The sequence below is a fragment of the Gopherus flavomarginatus genome, chromosome 14 (genome assembly GCF_025201925.1).
Source record: "Gopherus flavomarginatus isolate rGopFla2 chromosome 14, rGopFla2.mat.asm, whole genome shotgun sequence".
Lineage (NCBI taxonomy): Eukaryota > Metazoa > Chordata > Testudines > Testudinidae > Gopherus > Gopherus flavomarginatus.
The window spans coordinates 42,380,870-42,397,286 of NC_066630.1; the positions used below are offsets into that span (position 1 = coordinate 42,380,870).

At 50.6% G+C, this 16,417-nt stretch overlaps 1 protein-coding gene across 5 annotated transcripts in view; it reads right to left on the reverse strand.

Moving 5' to 3' along the window:
- Window positions 1–16,417, reverse strand: part of ACD (ACD shelterin complex subunit and telomerase recruitment factor) — a 42,235-nt gene that overhangs the window by 13,383 nt on the left and 12,435 nt on the right. For all 5 annotated transcript variants that reach the window (XM_050922398.1, XM_050922397.1, XM_050922399.1 and 2 more), the window contains 3 exons: window positions 6,137–6,252; window positions 3,985–4,075; window positions 570–649 (listed from right to left, as the gene is read on the reverse strand). In XM_050922398.1, coding sequence (XP_050778355.1) covers window positions 570–649; window positions 3,985–4,075; window positions 6,137–6,252 — 287 coding nt within the window. The remainder of the gene's footprint in view (window positions 1–569; window positions 650–3,984; window positions 4,076–6,136; window positions 6,253–16,417) is intronic.

Sequence of the window (16,417 nt, forward strand, 5' to 3'; positions counted from 1 at the left end):
ATGCAGTTCCCACACAGAGGGTGGTTTTCTGCCCCTGTGACAGGCCTGCAGGGAAAAACCTTGCTCTCCACGGAAATCCCCAGCTATTGGCCTTCTCCATTCCCTGTCTGCAGGCAGGGGGGAAGAAGAGAGTCAATCAGAGCTGCTGGACGTGCTGCGAAGAACCTGATCCCTCAGCACAAGCAAGAGGCATAGCCCCTTCCCCTGTAAGCAGACGGCTGGTACGCCCCATGGCTCTCACCCCAGTGCAGAGAGAGCTGCACAACCCCTCTGGCTTCCTTCTCTCAGGCGGAGGGAAGAGAATCTGGCTGCTGCTAACCCCACAAGCTCCTAGACGTGAGGGGTTGGGGGTGATAAAATTAAAAGTTGGAGGGTGTGATTCTGGGGTCTTTCTGGCATCATCCCCGTGCACAGTCGTACAACACATGGGCCAGTCGATGCACCGTTTGCAATCTCTTGGCCTTGCCTTGGGGGTGCAGGACCCCCATGGGGCCCCCATCCCCAGCTGCGAACTCAGCGAGGGGGGAAGCGTGTTTGCGCCAGCAGCCGCCACACCAGCAGGGCCTTACCAGTTCTGCGCCTCCATCCTCTGCCTCTGCAAGGGCAACACGATGAACTGGTGGACGGACAGGTAGAACTCGCACTCCTCCTGGAAGGGACACACAGGGTCAGGGTCAGGCACGGGGCGCACACCAAAGCCACCTGCTCCCCACAAGGGGGCATCAGCCCCCCCAGGGCACTGCAGGGTGAGGGCCCAGTCTCCACCAAGCCCCTCAGCAAACGAGGGGTGCGAGGTGCAGGGGCCGGGGCAGTTGGAGGGAGCAGGAGCGCGGAACGGGGCCCTCTGGGGCTCCCCGGCTCTGGGGGATAACAGCCCGCCCCCTGCTGCAGGTGGGGGGGCGTCCCACCGCCGAGGCCCAGCCACCGGCCTGGCCGCCACGGCGCTCAGCCTGGCTGGGGCGCCTGATAGCAGAGACCTCTAGTGGCTGATTAACGTACTGCAAGCTCTCTCACACCCCCCAGGTGTCTGAAAAGCGTACCAAAGACATGCCCCAGTGCCTGAATCTCTCTCTGTCTCACACACACACGTCTAAACAACATATGCACACGCACACATCTAGTGTCTGAATACATGTACCACAACCAAACACGCACACCCGACACTAGTGGCTGAATAATAAACTGCAAGCAACCACATCCATGGACCCCCTCCCTCCCCTCGGCTCTAGCTGGGGCATCCGCAAACAGTCCTGCTATTTTTTTGGCATGTGAAAGGATTGGGCTGCTCAGGCTCAAGTCACAAACCTCTGAGCACTGCCTGTCCTCGTCTGCCCCCTCCAGGCACAGCCTAGCCCTCTGCAGACTGTCTCCCTCTCCAGGGCAGGGTCTGTGTCTGGCTCCAGCCTCAGGCCGATTTGGCAAGCCAGGCTGGAGCAAGGCGATGCACCCCCCAGCTAGCCCCTCGCCGAGGGACAGACCCCACAGGGGAGACAGGCCAAGGAGTGCCTAGAAAGCTTTTGAGCAACTGTTGCAAAGGATTCTGGGAAAGCCATTGGGCTGCAAGCGGATGAGCAGGGCACGAGCAGTCACCTCATCAGGAATGAGAACAGCCCCATGGGACGGGTGGTGTAACACATGCACCAAGGAACTGAGGGTGTAATGGGATTGGGAGTGCCTGCTTTCTCCAGCCACCACAGCCTCCCTCCCTTTTTCTGAGGGGCAGTTCTCCAGAGCCTGGCACTGCCCCTACCCTGGTTCACTGGACCCACACAAGGCCTGGGTGTGAATGGGTAGCTTGGAGTCAGGCTACTGCAACACTGGGGCGCAGACCCCTTCAGAGATCTCACCCCTCCCAGGTACCCCATCCCTCAGGTCTGGAGTGCACAAAAAATTCCTGTAAAACAGATGGAGAGCCCCCCTCAATCTCCCAGGTGCCACCTCCTGCCTATGATGTGCCCCATCTCACCCTCATCCCCCACATTCCATGCCCCACCCCCCATCTCCCATGTACCACCCCATCCCACATGTTCCATGCCTCATCCCACCGCATCCATAACTATCTATGCTGTCTCCTCATTCCAAATGTTCTGATACTCACAGGCTCTTTCCCACATCCATCCATAATGTAACATGCTGACGGGCCACAACTGTCTCTCCACACCCCATCAAGGCCCATTCCATATCAGACATGCTGCGTTGCCATGCCCTCCACCCCCCTCACCCTTTCCAGGACTTTCTGTGCCCAGGTGGCACCCCAAAACATTCTATCATACACCCTACTCCCATCCAGAACAGTTAGCAACTGGGGGCTGCACTCCCATCTCCATCCCATGCCCTCCAGAATATTCCATACCTAGGTGGTGCATCCAAAACACACTGTCCCCATGCCCGCTCCTGGGGCACGAGAGGGCCTAATTTGCATCTTGGAATGTCAGCAGAGGCTGTTTTGCATAAGAGATGTTGAATGGACCAATGAGGGACTTATTCATCAGGCCCGAGGGACCCATGGCAGGCGTGGCCCACTGTTCTGCAAACAAGACCTCGGGGCAGCAAAGACCCAGAACAGGAGCAGGCATGGGCCTGAAGACCTAGAGGCAGCCTGGGGAGAGGCCACACACGCCTGCAGTGCCCAGGTGCTGACCACACATAAGGTAGAGGGGTGGGATTTAGGACTGGAGGCACCATGTGAGGTGAGCCACAGCTGAAAGGCAGAGCCAGAGTGACAACAGCGTGCTGCCGAGCCAGGCCCAAGGAAGGGCCTGCGGCTGAAAGACAGGGAGCTAAGGAGGGTTGTTTCACTTGGGAAGGTGGGGGACCCTTCAGGAAGAAGGTATGGGGGAAGAGGGAGCGGGGGAGGGAAGAGGTGTACTGCAGAGAGCTCCTCTCCACCACATCACCCATCAGTCCAGTGAGCCTCACAAGGCTGGCTGCCCAGAGCAAGCCGGAAGAGGAGACCCAACAGGCCATGAAATATGCCTGCCTGCGTGCCCAGAGAGCGGAGGCTGTTGTTGACCACACAGCTAGGAGCTGGTTTCCTAGCGACGGAGCACCAGCCCTTCAGGGCAAGTCATACTGGGAAGGTCCACACCATTTGCCTGCCCGCGCAGGGGCTGCATGGGAGGTGCTAGTTCTGGAGCTCCAGCTAGTGCTCCTAGGCAAAAATAGTCACGGCTTAAAGCACCAGTTCCACTCTCTAGCCCAAAGCAAGGGTTAAGCCTGGCAAACACAGCTGGAAGCCCTGGCAGGCAGCAGCTACTGGGGTCACTCAACGTGTTGCTAGAGCAGAATGAGTTTACATGTGCACCATCCATCTCTGTTGTGAACATGGGGTGAACCAGAGGCTACGGAACTAGACTTGGATGTGTGGAGAGGCTCATGTTCCTTCCCTTGAGGATCCAGAGTCTATTCCTTTCCCAGATAGCTCAATTCCCCTCCTCAAAATCCCCTCCTTCCCCCAATCATTCTCCTCCTCGGTATTTTGCCATCAGGTCTGTGACACCCTGGCAGCCCAGGGCATTCCTCAGGAATGGGGAGGTGCCTTAGCTTTGCCTTCCCATGCAGGGGGTGGTTAAAGACCTGTGTGTGTTGTGCTGCAGTTGGGTGTATCCCTACCTGCATGCATGCTGGAGGGGGCTTGAGTTTGTCACAGCAGTACAGTAAAGGGAGCCCAGGCTGGTGGGTCAGGAGAGCTCAGGTGGCATCCCGGAGGCAACTGTCACAATGTTGTAACATTTGCTGAACACCTCAGCCACACAACAAAGTGAGCCAAAGGGTTTCCAGCTGCACAAGGGGAGCTACGTGCAGCTTACGTTTCATTCTGGGCCCTTGGTGAGGGCAGCTGCCTGTCCAACACAAGGCATCTCAGCGGGATCCAAGTGCATTAGAATATCCAGAGAGCAGGGCACAGGGTCACCCTAGAGTATGACCCCCATCACTTTGCTCAGCTGGTGGATCCCATGGCCGCTGAGACAGACAGAGCCTTACCGCTTTGGTCTCCTCCTGGAAGCACACCATGTACTTCTGCAAGATGATAATCCTGCCAATGATGTTGGAGAACCCAGACTGCAGCTGAACACTAGGAAACAGAGAGCAGCAAAACAAGTTTGTGAGCGACAAACGGTCTCAAACATGCACGAGCAATTGAGTGATGCCCTGTGAGAGGACTCTAGAACTGCTGCTCCAACTCAGCAGTGTTGTTAGAAACTGGCCTGTTGGGCAATTGTCAAACAAAGCGATCCCAAGTGCAGCATGGTGCTTAGAGCTGCGCGGCCTGCATGCTATTCATGACTCCACTACTGACAACAGGCACGGCACTTCTCCCATCTGTAAAATGGGGAATTATAATATGTACCAGCCTTTGATGGGGAAGCTGAGGCAGACAGGTTAAGTAACTTGGCTCAAGGCCACGGCATGACTCAGTGGTGGAGCCAGGATTAAAATTTTCATGTTCGGAACATGAGGCTTTGCTCCCAAGAGTTTTCCAACAGTCATTGCTGCAGAGCTCAGCCTGGCGCGCGCCAGGAGACAGCGAGACTGAGCCATGATTCATCCACTGCAAACACTGCAGCGGCAGCAGAGTCTGGACACAGAACTGGTAGGCACTGGCTGATCAGGCGAGAGGCAGAATCCTGCAGTAGGATGAGCTGCTTTATATCGGCAAGGGATGAATTGCTGCCTGCATGACTGAAGAGTTCAGGCTAAGCCACAGGGCAGTCTCTAGTCTGACCCTAGCACAAACCTGTGGTTTGCCCCAGTGCTGTTAGCTAATGTCCAGCACACAGCTGCACTTACATAGCCAGGCAACACCCAATGTCACAAGAGCAAACATCCTGCGCGCTTACATAAAGCTTTTCCTGCCTTGCTCTCAAACCCCTTGACCAAGGCTGGTGAGTATTATCCCCATTTCACAGATGAGGAGATGAAGGCTCAGAGGGGAAGTGACCTGCCCCAGGATACTGCGACAGAATTGGACCCAGAACTCAAATCTTGTGACTCTGATGCCTAGTGACTGGATGCTGCTGCCTCCCCGAGAGGTGACTGCAGGGAAGGCGGGATTGGGAGACAGAGATGTCAGTGGGAGACTCCCTCAACTGTGAGAATGGGAACTACAGGTGAAACCCTGTTAAGAGACAGCAAGGGACACTCCAGTGGAGCCTCAGAAGCACCACTCGCTCTCAAGAGTGTATATCGGACTAAGGCTGCTAACAGGAGGCTCATAAATGTTCACTTAATTCCACATATGCTCACAGAGTTCCTCTGCCGGCTGGGGATCTGAGTGTTTCTGGCACGAACACCCAGTTCTCTAAGCTGGGAGGAACCCCCCGGGTTGGGAAAGGATCATGAGAGGCAACGACTGTCTCTGGAAGTGGGACACTGAGAACATCAGCAGGACGTTTGCTGCCCATGTCTTCTCTTCCACTGACAGACAGACAGACATTTAGCTTAGAGCTAGTGGATAAGAAGAAAGCCAACACTGCAGAAATGGCAGAAGTGTTTTCCTTCCATTGTTTTTCCTAAAGGGCCAATTCACAAATTTTCCACATACAATTGTAATTCTGCCTTTGAAAATGAAATTGGAAAATGGGGCAACTTTCAAACCTTGTGCTGAGCAAAATGAACACAGCTCCTTACACCTCATACCAGCCTATAGCCAGGGGAGTCCCAAGGAGGGTTATAGACCAATATAATCCCTTTACCCACATTGGGAGTGGCACATATAGCAGCCCTACATACTGTTTAGGACAGGAAGTTAAGGACACTAAATCCATCAGAAACTGCAGAGGAAAGTTAGAGAGGCAGAATGGAACCACCTGAAGTTACCAGTAGCCCTGATGTCCTGGCTAAACTCTGTGACTCCTGTGTAAAGTGCCACTGGACCTTTAACAATCCCAAACAAACAGGACCTCAGCTGAAATCTCCACTCAAAGGCAGCACAGTTTGCAGCATGGTACCTCCAAGTGTCATGCTGGGATAGTAGATAAGTTACTTCCAGCAGCACCTGGGCTTTCCACATAGGCCTCCCACCCAGCTACTGATTTAGCCCAACCCAACTTTCAATGAGATCTGCCGAGAACCCAGCCACCAGCAGCAGTGCACAGTTACCCCAGCAAGGGTCGACAGACAAGGTGAAACCCACCATTCTGCCATCTGCACAGCTTCTGGGGAGACGACCACTCGGATGTAGTAGGATCCATCTGAGATGTGCAGGACGGCGGCACTGCCTTGGTCTGCAGCCTTCAAGTCATTCACAACCTATTGAGAGATTGGGGAGAAAACAAACGTGGGCTTGACTCTTCCATCATCCCCGAGGAGCAGAGCTGGCATTCAACACCCCTCCCAGCAAGTCAGCCAGGGCAGGGATGCTGCAGACACTCAGGCCCCCTTTATGACCACTCACCAGGAAGTCAGTGAATTAAATTCACCTCTGAAGTCACAGGAGCAATGCATCTGCCCATGCCTGCCTGTTGGGGAATCACACTTAGGAGGAGCAGCAGATGGAAACAGTGGGGGTCATGAGAGTGCCATTCCTCAGGCTGGGTACCAGCAGGAGCTATCCATGGGGAGGATAGCTATCCAAGGGGAATCTGGCTTAGACAACGCCACTGCTCTGAGCCTGCGACCAGAAAGGCAGCCGAAAGCAATGCCCTAAACAGCCCAACATCAGTATGAGTTTTCCAGATGTCAGCGCGACTGATGAGACCATGTGCTGGGCCCGTGTTTCTCCAGCAAAGAGGTTGCAAGTGAAAGTCAGCCCCAAAGACAGAGCTGCATCTTCTATCGTTGCTGTTCTTTTCACCCTCTTTTGTCTTGTTTTAGCCTAAGGAAGCAAGACTGGACTTCCACCAGAACAACTGCAGCTCCTTTCAACTCATCTTTTTAATTTTTCCCAAAAAGGACATTTATCATCATCTTCAACACGATTTAACAACTGTCAGGTGCTCTTCCCTATAGGCAGCTTTCTGCAGCTAAAGGGAAAGCCAATAAGAGAGACTGCTAAAATCAAAGCCTTACTTCATCCTCTCCTTTCTAAATGCTCTTGCTGTTTTTCCTTCTTTTTTTGTATCTTTAAGAAAAGGTTTAAAACAATTTATTGGTGGTTGTTGTCCTGGGACTACACAGGTCTCTGTGCTCAAAACCCCAAGCCACGCTTAATGTTTAGTGTCGGACAGTGACAGAGTCATGCTAATGCCTTTGACTCACTGGGCTCATTTATTCCATCGGAATTAACACAGCAGAAGGAAGACTGGTCGTAGAGGAAAAGGGGGAGTGCAGAAGAGAGCAGGGGATGGGGGTCCCATTCGGGAGAAGAAAGGGGACTAGTTCAGGACAGATGGCAAGAGGGAGCAGATGATTGGCAGGAGTTGTTTGGGATTTCTAAGGCAGGTGGCAAACTCCCCTGCGATCAGTTTGCGTGAGAGCAGCTCAGGGGTGTACATAGGCAAGGGAACGGGGTTCACTAGAGCTTTTCCATCCCACGAACAATGTTGAGATTATCACTACTGAGTAATAACGGCCACAGCGGAATTAAATTTAAAGAAAATACCAAAGAAATCCATCACAGTAGCGTTTAACTTCAACAAGGGAACTACACACAAATGAGGAAGCTAGTTAAATCAAAATTAAAAGATACAGTCACAGGAGTTAAAAGCCTGCAAGCTGCATGGAGACAGCATAATAGAGGTTCAAACTAAATGAGTATCACAAATAAAGAAAACAAAAACCAAAAACAGCAAGACCATCAAAAGAAATGCCACCATGGCTAAACAATAGAATAAAACAGGCAGTTAGACACAAAAAGACATTGCTTAAAAATTGGAAGTTAAATCCTACCAAGGAAAATAGAAAGGAGCATAAAATCTGGCAAATCAAGTTTAAAAGTATAACTAGGTAGGCCAAAAAAAGAATTTGAAGAGCAACTAGCACAAGAGACACACACAGACACACACACACTCTTAAGTACATCAGAAGCAGGAAACCTGCCAAACAATCACTGGGGCCACTGGACAATCGAGATGCTAAAGGAGCACTCAGGGAAAACAAGGACATCGTGGAGAAATTAAATGAATTTTTTTCCTCTGAAGAGGATGTGAGAGAGATTCCCACACCTGAGCCATTCTCAGCCGGAAACGTTTACCTACCAAGCCACGCTGGCTCTGTGTCTCCTGCGTGTGGAGAACTGGCTACCTCATGGGATGGTGAGGCCAGATCCTAGGAAGTGTGGAATGTCTGTAGTGCCTGGTAAGCTCGGGCCCTGAATGGGGAGCAGGATAAATGGTCTTGTGTGTGCAGGACAAATACTGGGCTGACGTGAGCTCCTCCCTCACCTGTTACGCAGGTGAATGCTGAGGCGACACTGGCTTTTGGTCTCTTTCCGTCCCTCCTCGTGTGCCAGGCTCCAAACCCAGCTTATCTAAGAGCCCAGGGAGCATAGGGCTGAAAATCCTGCATTTCTGCCCTCATGGAGGAGCTGACGGGCTTTGAATAGCACCCTGGGCAGCCCTGTAGGGACTCATGGGAGTCTCAGACTAGTGCTACCCTGCACAGAAGGGACCGGCTGGGCAGGAAATTCTGTCAAAGGGGCAGTACTGAGGAATAGCTCAGTGGTTTAAGGATTGGCCTGCTAAACCCAGGGTTGTGAGTTCAATCCTTAAGGAGGTCATTTAGGGATCTGGGTTTAAAAATCTGTCTGGGGATTGGTCCTGCTTTGAGCAGGTGGTTGGACTAGATGACCTCCTGAGGTCCCTTCCAACCCTGAGATTCAATGAAATTGCAAAACTTCTAACTGTGGTATGTAATCTGTTGCTTAAATAAGCCTCTGTACCTGATGACTGGAAGGTAGCTAATATAGTGCTGATTTTTTAAGAAGTCTTCAGACGCAAACCTGGCAGTTACAAGTCGCTTAGCATAACTTCAGTACCAGGCAAATTGGTTACAGTAAAGAACAGAACGATCAGACACAGATGAACAGCATATACTGGGAAACAGTCAACATGACTTTTGTGAAGGGAAATCATCTCTCGCAAATCTGTTAGAATTCTTTGAGGTATCAACACGCAGGTGGACAAGGGTGATCTAGTGGATATAGCGTACTTGGACTTTCAGAAAGCCTTTGACAAGGTCCCTCTCCAAAGGCTCGTAAGCAAACTATGCTGTCATGGGATAAGAGGAAAGGGTCTCTCATGGATCAGTAATAGATTGAAAGATAGGAAACAAAAGGTAGGAATAAATGGTCAGCGGAGAGAAGTAAATAGCTGGGTCTCTGTTCAACATAGAATCATAGAAGATTAGGATCGGAAGAGACCTCAGGAGATCATCTAGTCCAAACCCTTGCTGAAAGCAGGACCAACCCCAGCTAAACCATCCCAGCCAGGGCTTTGTCAAGCTGTCACAACCCAATGGCCCCCTCCCCTTAAGGAGTCCCCTGGGAAGGAAGATCAGCGCTGTATATTGCTAATGCTGTTGCAAGCATTGCAAAGCATTTTGGGGAGGGTCAAAGGTGTGTGAATGGAGAGTGGAAGGTTTCTTTGTAGGTCACAAGAGGCCAAAAGGGGGGAGAAGAGCAGAGAACAGGTTAACTCAACACTGCAATGAACAAGCTCAGTCCAGAGATAAGATGCTGGCCTCTGCCCAAGGATACTGCTCACAGCCGACACTTGGCTGAAAGACAGGGGCCTGAAAGTTGCCCAAGCGGCCTCAGAAACCAACTACACAGACCTGCACCTGCAGGACAGAGAAACCAGCAGAGAGTAAAACAAAGCCAGGACTGCAGAGGCTGAAAACACAGACGAGACAACAAGAGTGGGAGCCAGCCAGGCGTCCCTGAAGCTGGAATGTTTTGGAAAAGGAAGAGACTATAGAAAGCCTGTTTGGACTAGTACAAAGAGCACCAGGAACAGAGGGCCCTGAACAAAACCACCCCCAAAAAAGCCCAGGACTTAAAACCCTCCGGACAGCTGGCAACTGTAATAACCTAGTCCCAGATTTGGACCTTAGCGTCCAAAATATGGGGGTTAGCATGAAAACCTCCAAGCTTAGTTACCTGCTTGGACCTGGTACCTGCTGCCACCACCCAAAAAATTAGAGTGTTTTGGGGCACTCTGGTTCCTCTGAAAAACCTTCCCTGGGGACCCCAAGACCCAAATCCCTTGAGTCTCACAACAAAGGGAAATAATCCTTTTTCCCTTCCCCCCTCCAGGTGCTCCTGGAGAGATACACAGACACAAGCTCTGTGAAACTACACAGAGAGACTCCCCCTCTCTGTTCCCAATCCTGAAAACAAAAAGTACTTTCCTATTCCCCCAGAGGGAATGCAAAATCAGGCTAGCAATCCAACACACAGATTTCCCCTTGATTTCTTCCTCCCACCAATTCCCTGGTGAGTACAGACTCAATTTCCCTGAAGTAAAGAAAAACTCCAACAGGTTTTAAAAGAAAGCTTTATATAAAAAGAAAGAAAAATACAAATGGGCTCTCTGTATTAAGATGATACAACACAGGGTAAATTGCTTAAAAGAATATTGAATAAACAGCCTTATTCAAAAAGAATACAAATCAAAGCACTCCAGCACTTATATTCATGCAAATACCAAAGAAAAGAAACCATATAACTTACTATCTGATCTCTTTGTCCTTACACTTAGAAACAGAAGATTAGAAAGTAGAACTACTTCTCCAAAGCTCAGAGAAAGCAGGCAGCCAGACAAAAGACCTCAGACACACTCAATTCCCTCCACCCAAAGTTGAAAAAATCCGGTTTCCTGATTGGTCCTCTGGTCAGGTGCTTCAGGTGAAAGAGACATTAACCCTTAGCTATCTGTTTATGACACGCCCCCCAAATTGCAGACAGTGGGGAAGCTCACTGGCGGCGATTTCCTTCTAGAACTTGAAAATAAACAGATTAATACAACACATACACCTTTACATATACTCCTAAGTATAAAACTAACAGACTTCTACATTTTAAGAACACTTTTTAACTACTGAATTCTGGGAAACTCTCACGGGAGAGTGCATCAGCAACTTTATTAGAAGCTCCTGTGATGTGTTGAATTTCAAAATCAAAATCTTGGAGAGCTAAACTCCAACGAAGAAGTTTCTTGTTGTTCCCCTTGGCAGTATGAAGCCACTTTAGTGCAGCATGGTCAGTTTGTAGTTGGAACCGCCGTCCCCAAACATATGGGTGTAGCTTTTCCAGGGCGTACACAATGGCATAGCATTCCTTTTCACTGACTGACCAGTGACTTTCCCTCTCAGACAGTTTCTTGCTGAGAAACACGACAGGATGGAAGTTGTGATCTGTTGCTTCCTGCATGAGCACTGCTCCTATACCACGCTCAGATGCATCTGTGGTTACTAGGAATGGCTTGTCAAAGTCCGGGGCCCTGAGCACAGGGTCAGACATGAGCGTTGCCTTAAGTTGGGTAAAGGCCTTTTGACACTCATCAGTCCACTTAACTGCATTTGGCTGGGTCTTTTTGGTCAGGTCGGTCAGTGGGGCAGCGATTTGGCTGTAGTGTGGTACAAATCGCCTGTAGTATCCGGCCAAGCCTAAGAAGGATTGGACCTGCTTCTTGGACCGTGGGACAGGCCACTTTTGGATAGCATCCACCTTGGCCTGTAGGGGGTTTATGGTTCCTCGACCCACCTGGTGCCCCAGGTAAGTCACTCTGTTTTGGCCTATTTGACACTTTTTGGCCTTAACAGTTAGTCCTGCCTGCCTGATGCGCTCAAAGACCTTTTCCAGGTGTAGTAGGTGGTCGGGCCAGGAGTCTGAAAAAATGGCCACATCATCGAGGTAGGCAACTGCAAATTCTCCCAGTCCAGCTAGTAGACCATCTACCAGCCTCTGGAAGGTGGCGGGTGCATTTCGAAGGCCGAAAGGAAGGACATTGAATTCATACACCCCCGCATGGGTGACGAATGCTGACCTCTCCTTGGCAGGTTCATCTAGCGGTACTTGCCAGTACCCCTTGGTTAAGTCTATTGTAGAGATGAACTGGGCACGTCCCAACTTTTCCAATAGCTCATCAGTGCGTGGCATTGGATAGTTGTCCGGACGAGTTACAGCATTTAGCTTACGGCAGTCCACGCAAAAGCGTATTTCCCCATCTGGTTTGGGTACCAGAACCACTGGAGATGCCCATGCACTGGTAGATGAGCGGATTATACCCATCTGTAGCATGTTCTGGATCTCCCGTTCTATAGCAGCTTGGGCATGAGGAGACACCCGGTAGGGTGGGGTTCTGATTGGGTGAGCATTACCTGTATCAATGGAGTGGTATGCCCGTTCAGTCCGTCCTGGGGTGGCTGAGAACAATGGGGCGAAGCTAGTGCACAGCTCCTTGATTTGTTGCCGCTGCAGACGTTCCAGGGTGGTTGAGAGGTTCACCTCTTCCATGCCACCGTCTTTTTTTCCGTCGTAGTAGACACCGTCAGGCCATTCAGCATCATCTCCCTGGACTGTAAACTGACAAACCTGTAAGTCTCTGGAATAGAAAGGCTTGAGAGAATTAACATGGTACACTTTAGGCTTTAGTGAGGAATTGGGAAATGCTATGAGGTAGTTTACAGCTCCCAGGCGCTCTTGGACCGTGAATGGCCCTTCCCATGATGCTTCCATCTTATGGGCCTGTTGCACCTTCAAGACCATAACCTGGTCTCCTACCTTGAAGGACCGATCTCTGGCATGTCTGTCATACCAGGCCTTTTGCTCTTCTTGAGCATCCTTTAGGTTCTGTCTAGCAAGGGCTAAAGAGTGTCGGAGGGTGCTTTGTAGGTTGCTTACAAAGTCCAGAATGTTAGTTCCTGGAGAAGGCGTAAACCCCTCCCATTGCTGCTTCACCAACTGTAATGGCCCCTTAACCTCGTGACCATACACAAGTTCAAACGGTGAAAACCCTAAACTGGGATGTGGTACAGCCCTGTAGGCAAACAGCAACTGCTGCAACACTAGGTCCCAATTATTGGAGAATTCGTTGATGAATTTTCGTATCATGGCCCCCAAAGTTCCATTGAACCTTTCCACCAGGCCATTGGTTTGATGGTGGTATGGGGTGGCAACCAAGTGATTCACCCCATGAGTTTCCCACAGTTTTTCCATGGTCCCTGCCAGGAAATTAGACCCTGAATCTGTAAGGATGTCAGAGGGCCAACCTACCCTGGCAAAGATGTCTGTTAGGGCCAGGCACACAGTGTTAGCCCTGGTGTTGCCTAGAGCTACTGCTTCTGGCCATCGGGTAGCAAAGTCCACTAAAGTCAGTACGTACTGCTTTCCTCTGGGCGTCTTTTTTGGGAAAGGGCCCAGAATATCCACAGCTACTCGCTGAAATGGGACCTCAATTATGGGGAGTGGCTGGAGAGGGGCCTTGACCTGGTCTTGAGGCTTTCCCACTCTTTGGCATACCTCACAAGACCGGACATACTTGGCAACGTCCTTGCCCATCCCCTCCCAGTGGAAGGACTTCCCCAACCGGTCCTTGGTTCTGTTCACCCCAGCATGGCCACTGGGATGATCATGGGCTAAGCTTAAGAGCTTCCCCCGGTACTTAGTTGGAACCACCAACTGTTTTTGCGGCTGCCATTCTTCCCGGTGTCCACCAGAAAGAATTTCCTTGTATAAAAGTCCTTGGTCTATAACAAACCGGGATCGATTAGAAGAGCTGAGAGGCGGTGGGGTGCTCCGTGCCGCCGCCCAAGCTTTCTGAAGGCTGTCATCCGCTTCCTGCTCAGCCTGGAACTGTTCCCTTGAGGCTGGGGTCACCAGTTCTTCCTCAGACTGTGGACTTGGGCTTGGTCCCTCTGGAAGCGATGTAGGTGATGGGGTTGTTTCCGTTGCTGGTGAACCGCTCTCCGCTGGTGCACCTGAGGGTATTTTAGGCTCTGGCTGAGCCTTTTGGGTATGGCTGTCTGTTGCTTCTGCCAGTTTTGGCTCGCTGGCGCCCTCTGGCGTTGAGGTTGAAGATGTGGTTGCACTTGCTGGTGCTGGTTGCTGTTCCAGTTCCGGGCCTGGGACTGGAGATGCTGTGGCTGTTTCAGTGGTAGGCATGGAATCCGGGTCCACTACCTCTGTCTGGGTCTCTGGTAACACAGACGGGGCCTCTGTGGACGGTTCAGGAACAGGAATGGGTCTGGAAGCTTGCCTGGTTTGGCTACGTGTAACCATTCCCACTCTCTTGGCCCGCCTCACCTGGTTGGCCAAGTCTTCCCCCAGTAGCATGGGGATAGGATAATTGTCATAGACTGCAAAAGTCCACATTCCTGACCAGCCTTTGTACTGGACAGGCAGTTGAGCTGTAGGCAAGTCTACAGCTTGTGACATGAAGGGGTAAATTGTAACTTTGGCCTTTGGGTTGATGAATTTGGGGTCAACGAAGGATTGGTGGATAGCTGACACTTGTGCCCCCGTGTCTCTCCACGCAGTAACCTTCTTTCCGCCCACTCTCAAATTTTCCCTTCGCTCCAAAGGTATTTGAGAGGCATCCGGGCCTGGGGATCTTTGGTGTGATGGTGGTGTAATGAATTGCACTCGCATGGTGTTCTTGGGACAGTTGGCCTTGATATGTCCCAGTTCATTACACTTAAAGCATCTTCCATCTGATGGGTCACTGGGCCGAAGTGAGTTACTGGAGACTGGTGAGGTGGAAGGGTAGGGTGTCTGTGGCTTTACTTGGGTGGTATGTGGGGTCTTTGGCTGTCCTCGGTTGTAGGGTTTATGGTCTGTGTGCCCCCTGGGGTAATCGTTCCCCTTGACAGTAGCTTTCTTGCTTTCTGCCAGTTCCATCCATTTGGCTCCAATTTCCCCCGCCTCAGCGATATCTTTGGGATTTCCATCTTGTATGTACCGTGTGATGTCTTCAGGAACACCATCCAAGAACTGCTCCATTTGTATGAGGAGGTTCAGTTCTTCCAAGGTTTGAATGTTGTTTCCTGTTATCCAGGCCTCATAGTTTTTTGCAATGTAGTAGGCGTGTTTGGGAAATGACACCTCGGGTTTCCACTTTTGGGTTCTGAAGCGCCGACGGGCATGATCTGGGGTTATCCCCATTCGGTATCTGGCCTTGGTTTGAAAAAGTTTATAGTCATTCATTTGCAGCTTAGGCATTTCAGCTGCCACCTCTGCTAAAGGTCCACTGAGCTGTGACCTCAATTCTACCATGTACTGGTCTTCGGGGATGTTGTACCCAAGACAGGCTCTTTCAAAATTTTCCAAGAAGGCCTCGGTGTCATCACCTGCCTTGTAGGTGGGAAATTTCCTGTGCTGTGGAGCAATAATGGGCGCCGGGTTGTTAGGGTTGGCTGGCACAGGGAGCCCAGCTTTTGCCAACTCCAGTTCATGTTTTCTCTGTTTTTCCTTCTCTTCATTCTCTTTTTGTTGTTTTTTCCATTTCTTTTTGGTGCTTTTCCATTTCTCGGCGGTGGGCCAACTCTTCTTCTGCTTGTTTCCTTCGGTAGACCACCTCTTCTTCTTCTAGTTTTCTTTTGTGTGCTGCCTCCTTGGCTGCCTCTTTGGCTGCCTGTTCTCTTTGGTAGGCTGCCTGTTCTCTTTGGTAGGCTGCCTCTTTGATCTGTTCTTCTCTTTCTTTCATCTCCATCTCTTTTTGTTTTATTTCCAGTTGTCGCCTGTGTTCAGCTTCTTTGATTTGTTCTTCGGCGTCAATTTTTGCCTTAGAAGTCATGGTTCCTGTTTTCTTGTGTTGGGGTGCCCTCCGGTGTTTATCTTCTGAACTGCAGGTTCTGTTGCCTCCTGGAGTCTGCCTAGCAACAGTGCTTTTTTCCTTTTCTCTCTCTAGCTAATGTTCAATGAAGGGAAACCAGAAAAACCACTTTATTTGCATGCATATAAGTGCTGGTACTTGCCTCCTAATGGGAGGGCTATTGCATGACAAAAGACCCTCAACAGTCTCTTAATGGCTTCTCGCTTAACATGCAAGCCACAAACTGCCAGAGAGAGCAGAAAAAAAAAATTCTCTCTGGTTCCCTTTTAAAACCAACTGTTTCTCTCTGCTAAAAAGCCCTTAGCAGAGAAAAGAAAAATATAATATTCCTACTGGCTTCTGGATTCTGTCTATCTCCCACCCACTGCCACCATGTAATAACCTAGTCCCAGATTTGGACCTTAGCGTCCAAAATATGGGGGTTAGCATGAAAACCTCCAAGCTTAGTTACCTGCTTGGACCTGGTACCTGCTGCCACCACCCAAAAAATTAGAGTGTTTTGGGGCACTCTGGTTCCTCTGAAAAACCTTCCCTGGGGACCCCAAGACCCAAATCCCTTGAGTCTCACAACAAAGGGAAATAATCCTTTTTCCCTTCCCCCCTCCAGGTGCTCCTGGAGAGATACACAGACACAAGCTCTGTGAAACTACACAGAGAGACTCCCCCTCTCTGTTCCCAATCCTGAAAACAAAAAGTACTTTCCT